At 33.1% G+C, this 24,339-nt stretch overlaps 2 protein-coding genes across 5 annotated transcripts; both read left to right on the forward strand.

The window, feature by feature from the left end:
• Nucleotides 1–244: 244 nt before the first annotated feature.
• CAF1 (RNA-binding CRS1 / YhbY (CRM) domain-containing protein) lies at nucleotides 245–2,722 on the forward strand. The gene is made up of 5 exons (XM_078964625.1): nucleotides 245–1,071; nucleotides 1,230–1,357; nucleotides 1,435–1,660; nucleotides 1,758–1,885; nucleotides 1,989–2,722. Exons 1-5 carry the CDS (start codon nucleotides 273–275, stop codon nucleotides 2,640–2,642), a joined length of 1,935 nt encoding a protein of 644 aa, XP_078820751.1. The 5' UTR covers nucleotides 245–272; the 3' UTR covers nucleotides 2,643–2,722.
• Nucleotides 2,723–13,100: 10,378 nt separating this feature from the next.
• NINJA (Putative interactor of JAZ) lies at nucleotides 13,101–15,739 on the forward strand. Of its 4 annotated transcripts, none has more exons than XM_078963586.1 (3): nucleotides 13,101–13,236; nucleotides 13,949–14,944; nucleotides 15,025–15,739. In XM_078963586.1, exons 2-3 carry the CDS (start codon nucleotides 14,014–14,016, stop codon nucleotides 15,474–15,476), a joined length of 1,383 nt encoding a protein of 460 aa, XP_078819712.1. In that variant the 5' UTR covers nucleotides 13,101–13,236; nucleotides 13,949–14,013; the 3' UTR covers nucleotides 15,477–15,739. The 4 variants fall into 4 exon arrangements, with proteins under 4 accessions (XP_078819712.1, XP_078819717.1, XP_078819714.1 ...); XM_078963591.1 differs by having other exon boundaries at nucleotides 13,123–13,203; XM_078963588.1 differs by having other exon boundaries at nucleotides 13,133–13,387.
• The last annotated feature ends 8,600 nt before the right edge of the window (nucleotides 15,740–24,339 follow it).

Raw genomic sequence — 24,339 nt, forward strand, 5'->3', positions numbered from 1 at the left:
GCGTGATTGTATTTCTTTGCGACACGAATTAATATTTATTTCCCATGATTTGCATGCTTAATGAGAAGGGAAAAAAAGTGTACACAATTCTAATTACTAGCTTAAAAGGAGTTTCATGGAAAATTTATTAACTTTAAATCCTCAAGGGTGATAACTGCCAATAATACTTGACTTTTTATATTTTTCAATTTCACCCCTTTTAGATTATGATTGTTTACTTTCTTCCCCCTTTTCCTCCACAAACAGACTAAGCTCACCTGAAATCCTCAAAAATGGCTCTAACTGTAAAAACCATTATCCAATTCCCAATTTTCGCTCCACCACCGTCTAACCACCACCACAACCACCGTCCGGCCACCGAAATCCGCTTCTCGCGGTGGAACAACGCCAACGCACAGAAATTCATCCGCCATGACCTTACTCAGAAAGAAACGGAAGACCAACTACGTTTCCACAAACGCTTCGAGTCCGCCGGAAGAATTGCCAATCTCCAACCCACCAACACCACGCCGCCACCATTCAAGTCCACCGGGACGCCCTCAGCACCTTCCCGCCCTTCAATTCCAGGTAAAAAGTCAAAATACTCAAAACCCCCTCAAAACCCTAAACCCTCATCTCATCCAGCATTCCAGCGAATTGTACGGCTTAGAAAAATTCCTAATCAAATCGAAGATGAAACCGGTATAAAAGTCGGTGACAACGGACTCTCATACATAATTCCTGAAGCCCCTTTTGAGTTTCAATATAGTTATACAGAAACCCCCAAAGTTAAACCCATAAAACTCCGAGAGCCACCAATAGCACCATTTGGTCCGGGAACCATGCCGCGGCCTTGGACCGGGAAAAAGCCGCTGCCACCGGGCAAGAAGAAGATTGAATTTGATTCCTTTACTTTGCCTCCACCTCATAAGAAGGGGGTTAAGCCAGTTCAAGCTCCAGGTCCGTTTTTACCCGGGTCGGGTCCTAAGTATGTACAATCAAGAGAAGAGGTGTTGGGGGAGCCATTGTCTAAGGAGGAAATTGATGCTCTTATTAAAGGATGTTTAAAATCAGATAGACAATTGAATATGGGTATGTTTATGCTTTTTCATTGGTTAATGATTTTGTTACATCATCGATCTATTGGCAAGAATACTTGTCTTTTCATCTAAGATTGGGATATGATTTAAATTGATGCTCTTTTGATTAAATAAACTTTTTGTTATTCAATTTTTTTTTCAATATTTTAGGTAGAGATGGTTTGACACACAATATGTTGGACAATATTCATGCTCATTGGAAACGAAAGAGGGTTTGCAAAATCAAATGCAAAGGTGTATGCACAGTTGACATGGACAATGTACGCCAACAACTTGAGGTTGGTTACACTATTCTTTTTTTTTTTTTTTTTTTTCTCTCTTTTTTTTTTTTTCTAAAAAATTCATCATGTAACAGGAAAAAACAGGAGGGAAAATAATATATAGCAAAGGAGGAGTTATATATCTTTTCAGGGGTAGAAATTATAATTACAAAACTCGCCCTATTTTTCCTCTTATGTTATGGAAACCCATTACCCCTGTCTACCCTCGGTTAATCCAACGGGTCCCAGAGGGGCTAACACTTGAAGAAGCAAATGAAATGCGCAAAAAAGGACGCGAATTAACCCCAATATGCAAGCTTGGTAAGCCCATGTATTTACAATTTTGTTTTTATAACCTTTTTTTTTACAGACTTTGTTGTGTTTGTATATCAAGGAAATTGATTTTTGTGTGTTTTAGGGAAAAATGGGGTTTATTGTGACCTTGTTAAAAATGTTAGAGAGGCATTCGAAGCATGTGATATTGTAAGAATAAATTGTGAAGGAATGAATGGGAGTGATTATCGAAGGATTGGTGCAAAATTAAAGGTATGTGAGAAATTGATGTTTTTGTTTGTTGTTGAGTGTAAGGGTAAAATGGTCATTTACAAATTTGCCCTCATTTGGTAAAATATCATTTTCAACATTTCAGGATCTTGTCCCGTGTGTCTTGATTTCATTCGAGCACGAACACATCCTCATGTGGAGAGGTCGATCTTGGAAATCAATGTTCACACAAGAAAACGAGCCCCATGAAGTAAACAATTCCAATTCCAATTCCAATTCCGATTCCAATTCCGATCTTAAAGATTCCATTGTACCATCTCTAGAATCATCACCCGAAAGTGTAACAAAAGAAGAGTGCGATAAAACCGAAATCATAATTTCTACAGCCGAGAACATTGAAGACGAGACAAAATCGTCACCTACTATATCCGAAAATAACAATCAAGAATGTTTAGAGGGAGTGGTATCACTCTTAAAGCAGGCAGTACAAGACGGAATTGCAACCGTTCTTGATGATTCCTGTTTGGATGCCGATGCGGTGTATGCAAAGGCAGTTGCGTTTGCGGAATCCGCGATTCCGGGGCCGGCTTTTAGACACCATCGGGTTAAGAAGACGGGAATCGAGACAACGGAAAGCAATGGAGAAGAGGTCGGATTAGCGGTTTCCGAAGTTAAAGAAGGTGAGAAAGGTAAGAAAACTAATTCTAGGACTAGAAAGAAGGATTTGAAGGATAATTATTTAGACGTGGTCCCACAAGCTACACTTAGAGTGGATGAATTGGCTAAGCTTCTAGGTTAAGATTATGTGCTCTTATTGTATTGGGTATATATATGTTCAAGATTCTTGTATTATATTTTTTTTTTTGTTGTTTCTTTTCATTGGTATTTTAATATAGTTATCCAACCATAACATTATTTATTACAAGTTTGAGTAATCTAAGTGATTGCTACACATAATGATGTCTCTATAAACATGAAATTAGAGTCTTCATGGTGTGGTCAATGAACAATATACACAAACCCTTTTCATACTCGATACATGGTGGGTATCCCACGAGTACTTATTTCTACAAACCATGTTTGTTATCACAAAATTTAAAGAGACATTCACAAAAAAATGATCACTATAAATCAAGGGATACCTAAATGGTCATATAGTACGAAATAAGTGTTTTGTTTTAGACCTTCGGGAATATAACATTTTATATAATTTATACTTATTGGAATAATATATCGAAAGGTATCTCCACATGACTCTTAGTTGTTGATGTGGTTGAGGGTTACCTTTGAAAGAGAGTTGATATTGCCTCAAAATAGATGTACTTACAAAAGCCAACGTGACATATTTGAAAGATGTGATACATTTGAAAGAGTATTTGAAAGATGTGATACATTTGAAAGAGTGATATTCCATTGATGTGAATAATATTAATACATGATTATAGACTCCCTTAGTACAGTTGAAAGAAAAAATGAAATAAGTTATTAATATTAAGAAAATTATAAAAGTGGTGCAAAAGTGGATGTTGGTGGAATAATGAGATTGATGAACTAATGACTAAATAGCAAATGAAGCCGTCGTCAAGATGTTATTAGAATTATCGTGACAAAACAATATATTTGTTATAATTTTCGAACATGTGTGAAATGTAGTTATTTTATAGTTAGTTGTTAATTAAGGTAATATTCACTTCAATTTATAACTAATGTTCCATTATATAACCCAAATATGTATATATTTCAGACATTTCAGACCGATAATATGTCAGTCAAATGCACATTCGGAGTTTCGAAATACACATTTCAGACGAGTTTTTTTCGTAAATTAACTTGAGACAATCAATCACCACAACTTATTTAGAGCAATGATGGTTATGGACTCTTGTTCAAGTTGCTCAAGCTCTAAAGTGATGTTCACATGAAAATCAATCGACCCTTATGTAGATGCAAGTGTTATATTCAAGCTAAGTTTGAATTTCTTGTAATGAAAAAGACCAATTTAGGTGTTGTTTCCTATATTTTTCAGATACGAAATCAAAATGTGAGTATTTTAAGTGGTATGATGAAGACTATCTAGCATTTTATACAAAAATAAATTCACTAAAATGTAGATCCAACTGAATAAGTTAATCGGGAAGCATCATGGTGAATGCAATATGTAAAATCCCCTTGATGGTTATAATAGTAATTTGGTGTTTATACATATAATAGTAGTTTGGTGTTTATGGTTAGGGTTTTTGATATTTTGTGTAAAATTTATCATTTTAAGTGTAACGCCCGTAGATCCGGACTAGTCAATTTAGAGGCAATAGGGGTCGAAAACTACTTTTCGACAAAAGATTATTTAGAATAAATAATCTTAACCAAGTTTTAGAATATGTTACAAGGTTTCCGTACATATAAAGAACGCCGAAATCCGAGTTATAACGAAGAAGTTATGACCTGTCGAAGTTTTGCGACGGAACCTGCACGGCACCGGGAAGCGTAAATAGTGAATTTACGATAGAGCGAGTTTTAGCCTTAGCAATATACACGAAAGTCGTAGAATATGTTAAACTAAGAACATCGATAAAAAGAACGGCCAAATCTGACTTCGTATGAAGAAGTTATGATTTTTCGAAGTTTCGGATTAGCAGTGTACAGTCCAAAATTCGAATATTAGATCGAGCGGTTTTAGCCGACACAACCTAAACAAGAATCGAAGATCTCGTTAAGAGTAGCGTAACGAGAAAAAGATGGGCGAAAACGGACATCGGATGAAGAAGATGAGAATTTAACGGACCAATCCTGTCCCGGCCTGTTAATAATATAAAAATTAAAATCGAGCCAAAAATAGCTGACGGAGTCTAAACGAAAGTTGTAGAGTATGTTCCCACCTTCGCTTGGATATAAAGAACATCGAAAACGGAGCTCGTATGCGAAAGTTATGATTTTTCTAAGTCGGGAGGGTGTTGTGCGAGTTTGGGTAACGTGGCGCGATTACAGCCGTTGCTTCCTCCCCAAGGCTAGCCACCAGATGGTGACACGTGACACATTACGCCCTGCGTAATTTTAAGTACGCTCAGCGTAACCATTATGCTTAGCGTAATTTTTGAGTACGCTCGGCGTACTCGGCGCTGGCAGCCTATAAATAGAGGCGAAAATCTCCCATTTTCTTCACAACTCTCCACTTCTTTCCTCCCCAATACCCCCAAACCTTCAAGGTTTTTGCCTAGCACCTCCAAGGTGTTAGAAGCAAGTCCCGGAGCATCGGGAAGCTCTGAGAGGAGGAGCCTTTCAGCTCGGAAACGCTACTCCAGCGAAGCCCAGTTTTGCGAAAAAAACCCGCTGTAAGTGAGCTATGCCTATCCTATCTTTTGTATAGCTTATGTTTTAATATAGTAACATTATTAGGAAATTAAAATGAGTATTTGGGATATTATTATGAGTTATATAAGAGTGTTTCTTAACGCTTATATAATAATAATAATATCTAGACTATTAATTAGTCGCAGTTAACGTTAGACTAAACTCTAGTGGTAATGATACTAGGTTTTGTCCGAGGGAAATTGTTTTAACAGTAACGAAGTGCTGTCCGAGTACCAAGTCATCACCTTATCAGGTGAGTGCATAGTCCCTTTCATCTTACACATAGATATGAAGTATTTTAATATAAATTACGTGATGTGTGTGCATATTGTCTGAATACTTGCTGTCTATGCTGGGTGAAAGATTTTTATACATGTTTTAAATGATTTAAACTGTATATGTATTTTATATCTACAAAATGTGTTGGGTAAAACATGGGTAGATGAAATAGTTGTTTTGTGATAACACGATGGGCGACCTCAGTGTTGTCAGTGATCTAGTCATCTAGTGGAGTATAGATGACGACTATGAACGATACTAGACGGTCCAGTGGAACGATAGCAGGCTCGTAACCTGTAGGTATTTTTGAACTAGGTGCTCATTAGGTATTTTTGAACTGAGTGTGTTCACTACGTATCTTTGAACTGAGTGTGTTCACTAGGTATTTTGAACTAAGTGTGTTCACTAGTTACTTTTGAACCAAGTGTTTACCAGATGTTTCGGACTACGTGTTCACCAGATATATTCTATAAGCCTTGGTAATGATGGACTTCGTGTCGATTCCTTAGGATGATCCTTAGGAATAAATAAACGAGGAATAGTTGATTCTTAGGGTAGATCCTTAAGACTAAAGAAGATAATGGGGATGGGTAATTGGGTTGATTGTTTGATTGTTTAAACATAATAATTATATTATTGTAGGTTGAAAACCTTATGTACTCACCAGGTTTCCCAACCTGACCCACTCAGTTTATTTATATCACAGGTGTTGATATGAAGTGACATTACACTGAGAGATTTAAAGAGATGTAGATCACTAGTGTAAATAATTGTAAGTTCTGTTTATGCTTATGTTTTTGTATTAAAGATGACATCCCAAACGTTTTAAAATGAAATGAATACGTTCCTTCGAAAATGTTTTAATAACGTATTTACCATGTTTTTCTGGGAACAAATTCCGCAACATTTTTATAAAATGAAGTACTCTGACTTTTATAAAGCATAAACAGAATCGGTCTTTTCTGGCCGTGATTTTGGGGATATCATATTAAGTGTTTCGATTATTATTGTATTGTGTTAAGATAAATCATGTCAGAGCATTTTTATTGGAAATATGTCGATTGATCAAACGAGTTATTAACACTGCTAATGATCCATTGGCCTATTATGTTACATACAAAGTACAATTAAAGCTCTAAATAACAAGAACACTTTTACGTGGGACTAGTTTATTAACTCATCATAAGAATTTGACTTAATTAGAAACTAGTGATATGGAGGGGTTAACTTGTAATTATTTGAATTAGATAAGATTAATACTTATATACTAATTCAAATTAAGAGACTAAGTGATAAGGATAAGAATATACTTAATATCTCTTATCCTAGGCATACTTGACGTATGTCTCTCTCTCCCATAAACAACTCACTCACCTTTTTGTTTTCTCTCTTATCGGAGAACATAAGGAAATGCATACGTACAAATATTGTGGTGTTTTGGGGTTCGGAGTTTGGTTCTCTTGATTGTTGATCATATGGACTAACATCCATAAAAGAATAATTATGGATTTGGGATGTGACTACAATAGATGGATTATCATGTGGGCTCTCTACACTTCATCCAATATTATTTGGTACCCTTTTCATTCCATTCAACTTTGGTACACTTTTCCTTTTCATACTCGATACATGGCGGGTATCCTAAGACTAATTATTTCTACAAACCATGTTTGTTATCACAAAATTTAAAGAGACATTGACAAAAAAATGATCACTAGGAATCAAGGGATACCTAGTTTTTAACATTTTGCAAAAATGGTCATATAGTCCGAAATAAATGTTTGTTTTAGACCTTCTAGAATATAACATTTTATATTATCTGTACTTTTCAGAATAATAAATTGAAACGTATCTCCACATGACTCTTAACCGTTGATGTGGTTGAGGGTCACGTTTGAAAGAGAGTTGATATTACATCAACATAGATGTACTTAGAAAAGCCGATGTAAATATTTGAAAGATGTGATATATTTGAAAGAAGAGTGATATTCCTTTGATGTGGGTGATATTAATACATGATTATAGGCTCCCTTTGTATAGTTGAAAGAAATGATGAAATAAGTTACTAATATTAAGAAAATTATAAAAATGGTACAAAAATGGATGTTGGTAGAATAAGAAGATTGATGAAATAATGACTAAATAGCAAATGAAGCGGTCTTGAAGATGTTATTAGAATTATATGTTGGTGATTTGTTATCATCAATGTTATTTAAGTGTAATGGGATTACTTTGTTGACTAAAAATGATCTTGATAAATATTAAACAAGTAAGGAAGGTGTGGAGTACACACTTGTTTAAGTTTGATCAAGTATCAAAGTACACTGTCATTTAAGGGCGAAACCCCTGAACGAACGGGGTCCGGGGGCAGCGCCCCTGGGAGCAGGGTCCAAGGGGCAGATCCCCTGGCTGGGATCGAGCTTCGAAATACACATTTCAGACGAGTTTTTTTTTCGTAAATTAACTTGAGACAATCAATCACCATAACTTATTTAGAGCAATGATGGTTATGGACTCTTGTTCAAGTTGCTCAAGCTCTATAGTAACTCTTGTCCAAGGGGCATAGCCCCTGGCTGGGATCGAGCTGCCAGGTCAGCACGAAATTTTTTTATTTGGGTTATATTGTTGTATTAAAAATGCATCAGAAAATCCAAATTTTGAATATTTGACCCGATTTTGACTTTGCATTAATCCTTATACCAAACCCGGATTTATAACAGTTTTGACTGTTGAGAAAAACTGTTATATGACAGTTTTGACAGTTTTTCAGACAAGGAATGTATATAACCAATTTTTAGTCAGTTTTCTGGTACTCACGAAAATTACACCAGCTCATTCTCTCTTTCTTTCTCTTTGATTTTATCTGAGTCTTATCCAATTGAGGATTTGGGAGTACCACCCAAATACTTCGATTTGAAAGTGATTATCACGATTCTCAGATTTCTAATTGCCACTAAACCATATTTCTAACAAAAATCGAAGTATTCTGTGATCATGGCAAGTGGTGAATCTGTGAAGGAAATGACAAGCAAGTTTGAAAAATTGAACAAGTTTGAAGGGCAAGATTTTCGTAGATGGCAGAAGAAGATGAAGTTTCTCCTTACCACTCTAAAAGTAGTGTATGTTCTGAGTACACCCATGCCAGTCTTACCAGAATCTATTGAAGATGAACCTTTAGAGGCAACTCGAAGAAGATCAAAGTGGGAAAATGATGATTACATATGTCGTGGTCATATTCTCAATGGTATGTCTGACTCTCTTTTTGATATCTATCAGAATTTTGAATCTGCAAAAGAACTGTGGGATTCTCTTGAATCCAAGTACATGACTGAAGATGCTTCTAGTAAGAAGTTTCTTGTTAGTAACTTTATGGGTTACAAGATGATTGACTCCAGGCCTGTTATGGAACAATTCCATGAAATGTTACGGATTTTGGGACAGTTTGCTCAACACAATCTGAAAATGGATGAAGCCATTTCTGTGGCTGTGATAATTGACAAACTGCCCCCTTCCTGGAAGGATCTTAAACACAATCTGAAACATAACAAGGAGGAATTGACCTTGACTCAACTTGGAAGCCATTTAAGGATTGAAGAGTCCATAAGGACTCAAGAACTTGATAACAATCCTAAAGGCAAGAACCAAGTTGGTTCCTCTTCTGTGAACATGGTGGAAGGAGAAAGTTCAAAGAATTCCAAGAAGTCTAATGGAAAAAGGAAGTTTAAAGGAAAGGATGACAAGTCTTCCAACAAGAAGGCTAAGTTGGTTTGTTGGAATTGTAACAAACCGGGTCACTTCAAGAAAGATTGTCGTCTTTGCAAAGTGAATAAGGATGGTGCTGGACCAAGTGGATCCAAGGATCCAGAAAAGCAACAAGGTCAGATTTCTGTTTCATTGCAGAATTCTAAATATATTCAGAATTATATTTCTGTGATTTCTGAAGCATTTTATGTGCAGGATGATAAAGTTGCATGGTGGGTTGATTCGGGAGCAACAAGTCATGTTTGCAAAGATCTATATTGGTTCAAGGACTTTCAACCAATTGAAGATGGATCTGTTGTGAAGATGGGAAATGTTGCAACTGAACCAATCAAGGGCATAAGATCTATTTTACTTACTTTTACTTCTGGGAAATGTTTGTGTTTAAACAATGTTTTATATGTTCCAGGGATTCGTAAGAATCTCGTGTCTGAAATTGTATTAAATAATTGTGGTTACAAATAAGTGTTAGAAAGTGACAAGTATATCTTGTCAAGACATGGTTCTTTTATAGGATTTGGATATATATGTAATGGAATGATTAGGCTTAATATTAATAATCCTTCTAGTTATAATTCTATTTGCATGGCTTCTAGTAGTACTAGCAATAATTTTTATAAATCTGAATTATGGCATCCTAGACTAGGACACATTCATTATAAGAGATTAAAAGACATGTCTAAAATGAGTTTAATTCCTGCTTTTGATATGCAAAATAATGAAAAATGTAAAACATGCATGCTAACTAAAATCACTAGACAACCTTTCAAGGATGTTGTTAGGGAAAGCAAGGTGTTGCATCAGAAAATCCAAATTTTGAATATTTGACCCGGTTTTGACTTTGCATTAATCCTTATACCGAACCCGGATTTATAACAGTTTTGACTGTTGAGAAAAACTGTTATATGATAGTTTTGACAGTTTTTCAGACAAGGAATGTATATAACCAATTTTTAGTCAGTTTTCTGGTACTCACGAAAATTACACCATCTCATTCTCTCTTTCTTTCTCATTGATTTTATCTGAGTCTTATCCAATTGAGGATTTGGGAGTACCACCCAAATACTTCGATTTGAACGTGATTATTACGATTCTCAGATTTCCAAGTGCCACTAAACCATATTTCTAACATTATATAATGTTTTATTGATCATGACAAAACAATATATATGTTATAATTTTCGAACATGTGCGAAATGTAGTTATTTTATAGTTAGTTGTTAATTAAAGTAATATCCACTTCAATATTTAACTAACGTTCCCTTATATAACCCAAGTATGTATATATTTTAGACATTTCAGATCGATAATATGTCAATCAAATGCACATTCGGAGTTTCGAAATACACATTTCAGACAAGTTTTTTTTCTTCGTAAATTGACTTGAGACAATCAATCACCACAACTTATTTAGAGCAATGATGGTTATGGACTCTTGTTCAAATTGCTCAAGCTCTAAAGTGATGTTCACATGAAAATCAATCTGCCCTTTTATAGATGCAAGTGTTATATTCAAGCTAAGTTTGAATTTCTTGTAATGAAAAAGACAAATTTAGTTGTTATTTCCTATATTTTTCAGATAAGAAATCAAAACGTGAGTATTTTAAGTGGTATGATGAAGACTATCTAGCATTTTATACAAAAATAAATTCAATAAAATGTACATCCAACTGAATAAGCTAATCGGGAAGCTTCATGGTGAATGCAATATGTAAAATCCCCTTGATGGATATAATAGTAGTTTGGTGTTTATACGTATAATAGTAGTTTGGTGTTTATGATTAGGGTTTTTGATATTTTGTGTGAAAATTCTATCATTTTAAGTTTTTCGATTATTATGGTATTGTTTTAAGACAAATCATTTTAAAGCATTTTTTTTAGAAATATGTGGACTGATCCAACAAGTTATTAACATTGTTAATGATGCATCGGCCTATTATGTAACATACAAAGTACAATTCAAGCTCTAAATAACAAGAACACTTATAGGAGAGACTAGTTTATTAACTCATCATAAGAATTTGATTTAATTAGAAACTAGTGATAGGGTTTTCAGAAGCCTCCTGATAGTAAATAAGGAAAATATTTGAGTTTTGATTAAATCTATTATTTAATCATTCAAATCTTGTTTTGTCCCTTAGCTACCTAAAATATGAATAGGACCCAAGGCCTATGATTTTCGTTCATAAGATTTGCTAGAGAATACTCTGGCCGAAAATATCCTCTCCTCTCTCTCCCTTGTCTTTTAGTTCTAGGGTTTGGGTGTGAGCCATTAGAGATACCATCCTTTTGGTGTTAAGCTTTCCAAGTCCTAAAATACAAGTGGATTGAAGTGATTTGTTTACTACAAAAAATTAAAAGGTATGTAACTCTATACTTAATAATTTTTAATTACACTAGGGTTATGCTAGGTTTAGTTGTTCATTGTATGTTGCTATCAAGGTGTATGACATAGATCTTTTATAGGATGTATGTACTTTATTAATTGTTAATTGTTTTCCGCATTACACAATATTGTTTCCTATAAAACCCATCGATATGCAATAACTAAAGGGAAGTTTGACATGAGACACATATAATTGGACCTAATCCTAAGCAATAAGGAAAATATAATTGGACCTAATCCTAAGCAACAAGGAAACTTAGGTTTTGAGAACTATGAATTTTTTTTATCTCTAGTATTTTATATATGGTTTTGTTTAATTGTTGTTATTCACTTGTTATGATAAAAAACATATACTTTTTGTGCTTGACATTGGTTTTGATAGTGGTTCGATTTTGGTTTATAAAAATGGTGTTCTTTATTTGTAAAGCAAACTCTTATCACTAGTACAAACATAAAAACCAACAATAATTCACTCTTTGCTATTAGTTTGACTACATCTAAAAGTGGTTTCTATTTTAAACCTTATTTAAAATAACAAAAACTGAAAATAAAAGTTGATAGAAAATACACAACTAAAAACGTTTTTGTTTAAATTTTCTAAAACAAAAAATGAAAATTCAAAAGTTTGAATCAAACACGTTTTCTAAATTTTCTAATAAAGTTTTTTTTTTTTCTTAAAAACTGAAAACAATTTTCAAAGATAACCTAGCTGATTTCCTTTTTTTTTTCCTAAAACTTCTTTTTGAGGATACTATCTATTTATTTTTCAAAAAGGAAAAAGCAATAATTTTTTTCTAATTATTTCAGAATTTGTTGTAGGGCAGTGTCGACCATGGTTTGAAAATCTCATTTGTATTAGAAGTATTCGTCATTCATTTAAAATAACTAACCTTAGTCTTCGATCAAAAGGTTTCTAACCCAACTGCGGTATTCGGTGTTGTCTTATCTATTTAATATTGAAGGTTCAAGTTTTATAGATATAAGTGAATTTAAAGAGTAGTTTAGAAATATATTAAAAAAATAATAGAAGTCTTCGATTTCATTTTAAATAGTAACACTTTAACAAAATTTAATAATAAGGAATCAATACAAATACTTTTATCATTTCACCAACCTCATTCTAAACTATATAATACAAATATATTGTCCACAAAGCATTGATAACAATGAGTGTGTTTTAGGCCTTCATGGATCATGCATGTTGATTCATTAATTAAATATTAAATATTTTTGTATTAAATAAGATTTAGTCAATCGAAAAGAACGCATGTAGACAATATTTTATAGAAAATTTGGTTTATTAACCAAAATACGAAAATATATTAAAACTTTTTGTGGACATTTATACGAGCTCATCAAAATAATACAGGGGGTGTAATATGTCCACGTCATTATTATTTATTGTTTATTTTTGGTGGTGGTAATATACATTTAAAAAAAATATATAAATATTATATTTTACTTAATAAAAAATAAAAAATAAATCGATAGTGCAAGAAACACGTGCCTAAAGAACAAAGAAGTTGCCGACTTGGAAGAAAGCCATCTTCACCAACTATTCTCCCCTTGGCACCCAGCTTCAGCTAGGGTTTGATCCATGTCCTCTCTCTTAGCAATTTCGGTAATTTTAATTCTGCTTTTGTGAATCTGTTACGAAAAGTTCAGCGTTGATATTATAGACTCAATCAGATTCATCAATTGTTCAGTTTGATGCAAGTTTGACTGATTTTGATCGCATATCGAGTGAGTTCTTTTGTTACTAATTACTCCAAGTAAGATGGTCGTTTGATCTGTTACAGCTTATAGCTTTCTGTTTCCTGAAGGAATTATCAGTTTCCTTGGTCATAAGTAGTTTCAATCGTTTTTTGAATTGTTTTAGGTTTTCAATCGACTAAATAGTAAAGTACTGGTGTTTTCGATTTCAGAAACTCTGTAATTAATATCATGGAGTTAGAATTGCGGTTTATATTCGTGTGTAACTGGATAATTTGCTTAAATTGGATGTAAAAAGAATGAACAGATAAGGAAAAAAAATGTATATTGATTGATTATAGTAGCTTTGAACTGTTCTAGAAATTAAATTGTATCTCTAAGTAGTAGTCTGTAAGTGTGTCTTCCATCAGTTATGATTAGATGATTTATGCTTGCTGAGTGTTGAGAGTAAATACTTGAGTTTCTGACTTTCTTCTAAGATCTTATGTACAGCGACTTTCTTTATTTGCAATATTTCTATGTTTTTCTAGTATTATCCAGAACAAAGGGTTTCAATTTTCAAATTAGCACTATCTGAATGAAATTCATATTTTCTGATGAAAGTACTTGTTATAATCCAGGTCAACTGTAAGAAGATGGTGATTTAAAGAGTCTGTTGAGTTCTTTGAAGTTTGGTTGACCAAAAATGGAGGATGACAATGGGCTTGACCTCACCTTATCCCTACCTTGTGGTGGCCCATCTACAGGTGCAAAGGGTAAAACCACCAGTGTTTCTGAAGTAAGAGGGGAGGAAGCTGATAACAGCAACAAATTGATTGATGATTTCAAGAACTTTCTAGATGGTTCTAATCATAGAGAAGAGTCAACCATGGCCTCTCAGAGAACTAACCAGTCAAAACCAGATGAGAATCTCTTTTATGACCTTTCCAAGAATACCCCTAATGTGGATACCTCAAACAGTGGAACCTTCTGGGGTAAAACTGATAATAGATCTTCTGAAACTGTAGAAGAAAGGAGACAAGATGCAAACAACAACAACAACAACAACAACAAAAGAAAAAACATGTTTGATGAAATAAACCATCAAAAACGACATGAAAGAGAAGCTTATCTTTCTAATTTACATAAAGCAAGAACACAACCACATGTCTCCATAACTACAGATGAAGGTTCCATGGCTGAAAATGAAGATGTAGCAGACTCTGAAGCTGATGGTTCTACCTCAAAAAGACAATCTGAGGGGGGGAGTAAAGAAGTTCGTGGGGCATCTGATTCTAATGTTGACTTACAAAGTCAAAGGAGATTTACAATTTCATCAGAGAAAGATTATAACAAAGTTGGACACGTGTCACATGGTGTTTCATTTTCAGGGCAATCAGCAAATATCTTGAATATGCCTTATCAGTTGTCAGTCAAAGAGTCAAACACTATTCAAAATCCAGTCATGAGTTCAACACAGCAGCCTGTGATTCCTGCAAACTTGCCACTGATGTTTAATTACTCTTCTGTCCCTGTGCCTACAGTAGAGGCAGGTAAATCTGAAGGCCTTGTTTCGTATTTTGGCAGGGGCCCACCAAACACAAATAAACAGAATGATGGATTGAAGATTACACAAGGTTTTGAATTATTTTTAAACTCTTTAGTTTTTACCTTTGAGCTGAAACAATTAGGGTAAATTTTGAATTATTTTTTTTAGGTGCCACGTCAGTAAATGCAGCAAAGCAATTTGAGAGGGCAAAAGGTGACAATAAACATGGGAAGGAAGAAGGGCCATCGATGCATACAGAAGGTGACATGAAGGGTATAAATGGAATTGACCAGGGAAGGGTAGCAGAGGGAATTCCACCTGAATTTCCCGCCATTCGACCTGGTATATCTGCAGAATTAAAATTTGGAGGAAGTGGGTCATCTCCAAATTTACCATGGGTTTCCACAACTGCCCCTGGCCCTAATGGGAAGACAATATCAGGTGTTACATACAGATACACCGGGACCCAAATCCGTATTGTTTGTGCTTGTCATGGGTCCCACATGTCACCCGATGAATTTGTCCAGCATGCAACCGACCAACAACCTGGTGGCGGCGGAGGTGGTGGTGGTGGTGGTTTGGCGGCGTTTCCCAATCCTGCTGCATCTGCTCAGAATTGACACTGGTAATATCACTCTTTTTATTTAGCAGTTTAGCTTAATAATAGTGGCATTTGATGCAAAAATGACTGCTTATGATTTTGTCACTTTGTGATAAATATTTTGTTATAACTCTATATATGTCATATATATATATATGTGTAGATTATATTATCTGTTGGTAATTAAATAGGAAGCTGTATGTAACGATTGGTATTGTAGTTGCATTTCTTGTGTATCGATGACAATAATTTATGGAATTAATTGCGAATGATGTTTTTTTATTTCTTTCTGTCTTGGTATCATTTAAGGCTAAATGCAAGAAATAGCAAAATAGTTTAATTGTATGTCTATTATACTATTATAGCATCTTACTTGCATATTTTTGGAGTAGGAGTTTTTTTCAAACAGCTTGTAAGCTTTTGTGATGAGTTGTTTGAATGATTGTGGTGAATATCATATGTTTTCAACCAATTGTATATAGACAAGTTATACAAACAACAATTAAATGATAAAAAAAAGTTGGTGGGTCCCATTATTACGTAAATTGAAAAAGCTCTCCTATTGTGAATGCTTATATTATTACCACAAATTTTTTTTCCCTTCTTATAAGGCATTGTAACAACAATACCCAAAATCGTAACGAATAGGGTAAGGGTGTGGTTAGATCATACATATAATAAAGGATGAACTAACAACTATAAGGCTTGAAGAGAAAAGGAGAAAATAAAGGGAGTTGGGGAAAAAGCAAGCTATAAATTAAGACATATACCACTTAAGTTTTAACTACCTTGATTTTAGAAAGAGCAAACTCATTTATATTTGATGACATTCTATCCCCCCACTTTCTTCTTGGATATCCTCATTTCATTGCAATGTCAACCGTAACCAACTCCACATTCCTAATCGTGGTTATCGGGTGCCTCATTTATATTTGATTTCCGGTTTTGAATTAGGGTATTGTGTCCCACAACATTCTACCACATGTCTATTGCAGTCATTTGCGTGGTACACTTCTAGCTTCAAGGGTCCTCCAAATGGTCTTTCGAGCTACACAATCATACTCCTTCTCCAAGTCGATGAACACCATATGAAGATTCCTAGTTCTTTCTATATATACTTCTCCATAAGACGTCTGTGAAAGTGGATCAACCTCCCTGGCGTAATGTCAAATTGATTCTCTAAAGTCGTAGTTTTGCAACACAACACAGTTAGTGACACTCTATCTCCAAAGTTTCATGGTATGACAAAGTAGCTTAATACATTGATAGTTGCCGCATTATCTCCTCGGTTCTTATATATCCGTACCAGTGTACTAGATCTCCACTTATCTCACATCTTTTATTTTTCTAAAATATTATTCTAATAGAGAAACGAAAATAGGATGTTATAATAAACAAATAAGATAAAGTGAGACAAGGTTGTTTAGAAACTTGTTTTGTTGTTATTTGCATTTATTATTTAATTTGTATTATTATTATTCTTTGCATATTTTCTTGAATTTATTTTTCTACATTAAATAATCTATCTGTAGTTGAAGAATATTTATTGGAATAAAATATTAAAATGGTGTTTATTAATTTGATTGACTAAAGACATGAGACATGTGCATATGCCCAGATACTGTGGTGGTTGTTATGCTTCTCATTAAACCATGTGCTGTTGTTTCTGTTGGGAAAACCATGCCCATGAAACTGCTATTTTGGGAAACAAGTTGTGTAACAGCTTGAAATATTAACAAAAGCTATATTCAACGAAGAGTTTTTTTTCCTTAAATGGGAATGATGTAGATAAAGTGTTTTATATATAAAATTGGTTTCCATATTCCTTTTTTTTTTTTTTTTTTTTTTTTTTTTTTTTTTTGTGATTTAAACACTTATTTATTTTTTTCCATTAAAGCCACCTTATTTGAAAAAAAAAAAATTCCCACGTCCATTGTGACCACCGGTTCATTAGGCTTACATGATAAAAGCATCTTTATTCCACTTTCATTCTCTATTTTTTCCCCGTTTTCTCCCCTATTTTTCTCCAACCCTCCTCCATTTATTCCTTCATTTTGGGGGATATAAATAGTATTACACAAAATATGGTGATATACTATTTATTTCCTCCAAAATGGGGATGAACTTTGCATTGTCGGTTTTAGTCCCTCTGTTTATATATTTATACATTTCTAGTTCGTTTTTACCTACTAATTATAATTTAAATATAATATTTAATAATTATAATATTTTATTATATATTAAATTATATTAATTAATTATAAATATAAAATTTGTTTTTTTCATCAAATTCATATAAAAAATTAAATACATATTGAAATTTTAAAAAATGATAACGTATTTTACAAAAACTTATAATTAAAATATATATTATAAATATGATAGAGGTTGAACTGACGACAGACGAAAACAATCAATTCCAACAATTTCTTGCTCGATGTAAACGTATTAAAGATAAAGAAGCACACTTCAGTCTACGAAATGCGTTAGTTGATCATTTGTGGGAAATTTATTCCAACGCATAAATATGTTATCTATGCATGTATAATATTTATTTAAAAAGGTGTATGCCTAATATTTATATAAATGTATATATAATATTTATTTAAAAGTGTGTATGTGTAATCCTTTTATAAATTCGTGTATAGTATTTATTTATAAGTGTAGTATAAATATAATATTGTTTATTTAATATTAATGTAATGAAAAAATATAGATTATATATTTGTTAAAACTAAATTAGTAAAGGGGTGTGTTTGCAAATATATGTAAGTTGGAATAATAGAATATACTTGGAATATACTTTCTGAGGTTAAAAATGAAGGAAAAAATAGAGTAGGATTGGAGATAAAACACTATTTAGCCCATTTTTTACTCCATTTTTAGGGGAAAAAATAAGAATGGATTGGAGATAGTCTAAGGTAACAATTTTGTTCCCTATAAAGTCGTCTACCTTTAACACATTTTATCTGATTTGATCATAATAACAACTTTTTTGATTTCTTCTTCTACTTCTCCTTATTTATTTATTTTTGTAAAAGACGGTATTTTTTTTGTTGGAAAAAGTGTTAAAACCGGTATTTTGTTGGATTTTTCAATTATTTTTTGTATTTTTTTAATCACTTTGTATCATTTAGCCGGTCAGAAGGGTTATGGTAATACAAACAATAAGTTGGATAGTATGTTGTGTTCGAAAAAAGGAAATGACCAAAAGTGAACAAAATCAATTGTTGCCTACCCTCCTAAGTCATTTTTCCTTTTATTACAAATGAGTTGAAAAGTATGAATTGGAAATCAATGAAATAATATATATCAAAGCCAATTACATGTTTGGCGGAATAGAGGGGTTCTTCAATTATTATTGGCAAAATCGGTCAACAAGCGCAAATTGAAGTACAAACAAATGTAACAAAACATTAAATAAGTTTTGATGGTTAGTTCTTCTCATATAGATGTAAAGTCGACGAACATATATAACATCCACATCAAATGCTAAAATTGATGTTGATCATCTTAATTGATGCCAACTTTTGTCAAACTTATTCTAATGATTTTGGGGAGGATATTTATAGGGTTTATTTAGACGATGAGGATGGTAAATATAAATCTTTATCAATGAATACAATTATATTTTATATTTTTTGAATGTCCTAGTAGGTCAAGAGATGTATTTACTTGAGATATCTAATGAGTATCAGTAGATCATTTCTAACGATTACATTGATACAAGGACAAGAGGATAATGGGTAAAATGTAAAAAATGAGGCTTGATTCAGTATAAACAAATGTTTTATTTAGTAAAATAAAATGAAACATTGCCTTTGGTAAAAAAAAAAAAAAAAAAAGCGGGGGGGGGGGGGGGGGGGGGGGAACGACTCAAAGAAGGAACCATATGTTGATTTTGTTCATATTTGATCTTTTTCGTTTTTTGAACGCAATATATCATCAAACGTGTTGTTTGTGTTTACTATAACCCTTTGAGCGACTATTTTGACCGGATATTATCTGTGATAGCCGGTCAAAAAGGTTATGATGAACACAAACAACAAGTTCGATGATATATTGCGTAAAAAAAATACCAAATATCAACAAAATTAATAATTTGTTATTCTCCTAAGTTATTTTTCTTAAAACTGTCTATATATACTTAAATATTACAAATCTGAAAATGCATTATGGTGCTCCAGCCTCCAGGTGGGAAAAATTAGTTTTATAAAGAATACGTTCTATTTTAATGAAAAACAAATACGAAAATTAAGAGCTTGACCAAGAATGTTTATTATTAACTGAATAATGTAAATGTATTATTTTAATTTAGATTGCTTTTGTGTATGTGTCATGCAAAAATTAAATATTGGAACTAATATTTGATATCTCGAAATGTAATAATTTATCAAAAACGTTATAATTAAATAATCCATAAGGAATATATTTACGTGCATACATACACATAGACAGACACAAACATACTTATATATATAGAATTATAGAAGTCAAATGTCAATCATAAGCCTCTCCACTTTTCCATCACTAATTGAGTTTAAAATCTCATACCCCCTAGAATAAATATAAATGGAAAGGTGTAATGAATATAAAATGTTCAATAGGAAAAAAAATCTAAGTCAAATAATAATTAACAATTTCTTTTATTTTTTTATATTTGGATAAAATACATTTTCAAGTCTTCAAAACTTATAAATTACTAGTTTATAATCCGAGAGAACCGCAATTAAAAAAAAAATTAAACTTTCATATTAAAAAATCAAAATTATTAATCAATTATTTTAAATAAATTATTATTTAAGAGATAGTTTTTTAATTATATAAAATTTAAATCATTAATTTAAATAAATATATAAAGTTATATCACCTTATAATCTATATTAATTTATTTTATTTTTTAATCTAATGTTATTAATTTAATATAATTAGAGTGAGAAAATTTATAATTCGAAATTTAAAATGATGAATGAATTATTAATTTGATATAATTAGAGTAGGAAATTTAAAATTTAAAATTTGAAATGGATAATCAATTATTAATTTAATGAAATTGGAGTGAAAAATTTAAAATGGATAATTGTAACGTTCGCAGATTCGGACTAGTCAATTTAGAGACAATAAGTGTTAAAAATGATTTTTCGATAGGAGACTATTTAAGACAAATAATCCTAACCAAAGGTATAGTGTATGTCACAAGGATTCCGTACGTATAAATTTACGACTTGTTGAAGTTTTGCAATTAAACTGGTACACCTCCGCGTAACGTAAAAACTGAATTTTTGACGATATATTTTTTAGCCTTGGAAATCTAAATGAAAGTCGCAGTAGACGCTAAACCAATAACGCTCATATAGAGAACGTCTAAATCTGGCTTCGTTTGAGAAAATCATGATTTTTTCAAAGATTTAGCAAAACAATATACAACCTGAAAATCGAATTTTAGATCGATCGATTTTTAGCCGACACAACCTAAACGAGAATTGAAGATCTCGTTAATAGGAGCTCAACGATATAAAGACAGTCGAAAACGGACTTCGGATTATAAAGTTATGAATTTTTAACGAACTTTAACTGTTTAAGTTTGTTAAAATATAACTTTAAAAACAAAGTCAAAATTAGCCGACAAAGTTTAAATAAAAGTTGTAGATCACGCCGCTACCGCGTGAATATAAAGAACGTCTAAAACGGAGCTCATATGCGAAAGTTACGGATTTTAGAAGATAATAAATTTTGGGCTAAACCTGCAAGTAACACGTGTCACAATCTGAGCCGCACCTTCTTCCCCACGACTTGGAACGAGATGACAACGCGTAGTATGCGTACGCCCGACATAGCATGCGTACCCCCATCGTACTACTCTTGAACGCCCCGCGTTTGTGGGCTCCTCCAGTCTATAAATAGGAAGCATTTTCACTCATTTCTCCACACATCTTCACCAATTTCTCTCTCAAACACCCCCAAACCCTCGAAGCCTTTCCCTAGCACCTCCTAGGTGTTAGTAGCGAGCCCCGGAGCGCCAGAAGGCCCCGAGAAAAAGAGTTTTCAACTCAAAAATTCTACCAGCATAGAGTCTGGTTCCTCGCTAATCTCCCTTGTAAGTGAGTTATGTTTACCATACTTTAAGTATAACTTATGTTTAAATTCATTATCGTTATTATGAACCTATAAAAAAGATTTTTCAGTAACTCAAAGTCGTTATATCGATTAATCTACTTACTAGGGATGTCAAAAACTTCCGTGAGACCCTGATTCCGTACGGGATTAATTTTTTAAAAAATTCGGGGGTGGTGGCGGCGGCGGGAGTGAGATTAAACCCCATTGTATTTTCGAGACCGAGGGCGGGAGTGTGTATTTCCGTCCCATACTCCCGCGGGGGCCCTGCTTATATATTTATATAAAAATATATATTTTATATAAAAATATATAGATAATATATGATCTAATTTTAGGTTTTCTTAACTTTCTTTCAATTCATATCGTACGATGATACGATAGTGAATTGGTCATATATTTTTAGGCATGTCATACTTTTTTTTGTAATGTTGGATTTATCGTATTTTATATTTGTAAGTTTGTTTGATTTGTCGTTTTGTAATGTTGTATTTTAAATTTTTTTATTTGTTAAAAAAAACTAGATTTCAAGCTTTTAAAGTTATGAAAAATAGTTTTTTAGTCCAAAATATAACAATTTTTTAGCGAAAAAAAAAAAATCAATTTTAAGCCTATATAACGGGAGAACAGGGGCGAGGGCAGGATCGGCGGTAATGAAGGTATTTAGGAGCGGGATCGGGGGCTACGTAAACGAGAGATTCGGAGGTGGGGGCGAGGGCGAGGGCAATAACTGATTTCGGGGGTAGGGTCGGGGCAACTATTTCCGTTTACGTTTGGTCCTGTTGACATCCTTAATTCTTACGAGGATGATGTCTAGGCTGTGATTTAGTGAGGTGTTTAAAATGGGTTTTCCAAACAATACACTTCGTATTACAAATAGACTCTACTTTTGATATGATCCTACCTGGTTGTTCCTTACTTGATTGTTCATAAAGTAGAATTTGAGTCAATAATGAATCTAGACTAATAATTAGTCGCAGTAAATATTAGACTAAAACTTAGTAATAATAATACTAGGTTTCATCAATGGAAAAGACAATTGTTAGAAACGTAACACTGTCTGAATTTTGAATCATCACTTTACCAAGTGAGTGCATAGGTACTTTCATCTTAAACATAGATATGAAGTATTTAATATTAATATAGGCTATACGTGCTTATTATATGTGTTCATGATATCTATGCTAGATTGTGACATCCCCAATTTCACGGCCAGAAAAGACCGATTTTGTTTATGCTTTATGAAAATCAGAGTACATCTTTTAATAAAAATGTTGTGGAATTTATTCCCAGGAAAACAAGATAAATACGTTATCAAAGCATTTCCGAAGAAACGTATTTTATTCATTTTAAAACATTTGGGATGTCATCGTCAATACATAAACGTAAGCATAAACAGAACTTACATTCATTTCACTAGTGATCTATATCTCCTTAATCTCTCAGTGTAAAACAACTTCGTATCGATACCTGTGATACAATTAAACTGAGTGAGTCAGGCTTGGGAGCCTGGTGATCATATAGGGTTTTTACCCCACAATAAATAAATTTATTATGCTTAAACATCAAACAAGCAACCCAATTACCCAATCCCCATTATCTTATTCATTTATTAAGGATTTACCCTAAAAATCAACTATCACTCATTACTAAGGATTCATCCTAAGGAATAGGCACCAACTCCATCGCTGCTCAAGTTTTATATTACAAGCACTAACAATGTCGATCCCACATACTGATCCTATACAATGATCTTACTAGATCTAGCCTAAAGGATCGATATGAACAACCAACTAACGAAATTGCTTCGGAAATTCCCTAGCAGCAAACGAGGATCGAAGAAGACATCAAATGAATGGAATAAGTTTAACCACGAACCTTTGTTCGTAAAAGAAAGAACCACCATACAATTAAGTCAGGGGTAATTATTAATGCCTAGGCTGTGGTCTGAATATCATGAGGTATATAACCCCCAGACGCACCCTATCTAGCAATGGAAACGCTGACTAATGTGTAACGCCTGTGTTTCTGGACTTGCCATTTTAGCAATGTAATAGTCTAGGTTAACCTTTGTAACCCGTTTTGAAATAATATAAGTGTATTATTTGAGTATTATGTGTTTTGTGCTTAATTGCTTAATTATGTGGTTTGATTAATTAAGAGTAAAAATAAGCGTCAAAATTTAAGTGTAAAATAAACTTGATATCTTTAGATAATGTTGTAGTAGTTGAAACAAGGTTTCCGAAGATATAAAGAATGCCGAAATCCGAGTTATAACGAAGAAGTTATGACCTGTCGAAGTTTCGCGACAGAACCGGCACCGCTGAATAACGTAAAAAGTGAAATTTACGTTAGAGCGATATTTAGCCTTAGTGATCTAAATGAGAATCGAAGATATCGTTGTTAGTATCAAAGCGATAAAAAGTTATGCGAGAACGGACGTCAAACGAAGAAGTTATGAATTTATAACGAAATTTTCTGTCCCAACTATTAAAAATAAATAATAAAAATAAAGTCAAAATTAGCCGACGAAGTCTAAACGAAAGTTGTAGAGCGTAGTATCACCTTCGCGTGGATATAAAGAACGTCCAAAACGGAGTTCGTATGAAGAAGATATGAATTTCCGAAGTTTATTAAATATTTTGTATTTAAATTAAATCTTTAAATCCGGCATTATCCGAAGGGGAGTCAGCAATCCGATCCGAAGTACGCCCCGTATACTTGAGTACGCCCCGCGTACTCCGAAGGTGTCGACATTCGCAGCAAGT

This window comes from Lactuca saligna, chromosome 7 (assembly GCF_052625555.1).
Source record: "Lactuca saligna cultivar CGN05327 chromosome 7, ASM5262555v1, whole genome shotgun sequence".
NCBI lineage: Eukaryota > Viridiplantae > Streptophyta > Magnoliopsida > Asterales > Asteraceae > Lactuca > Lactuca saligna.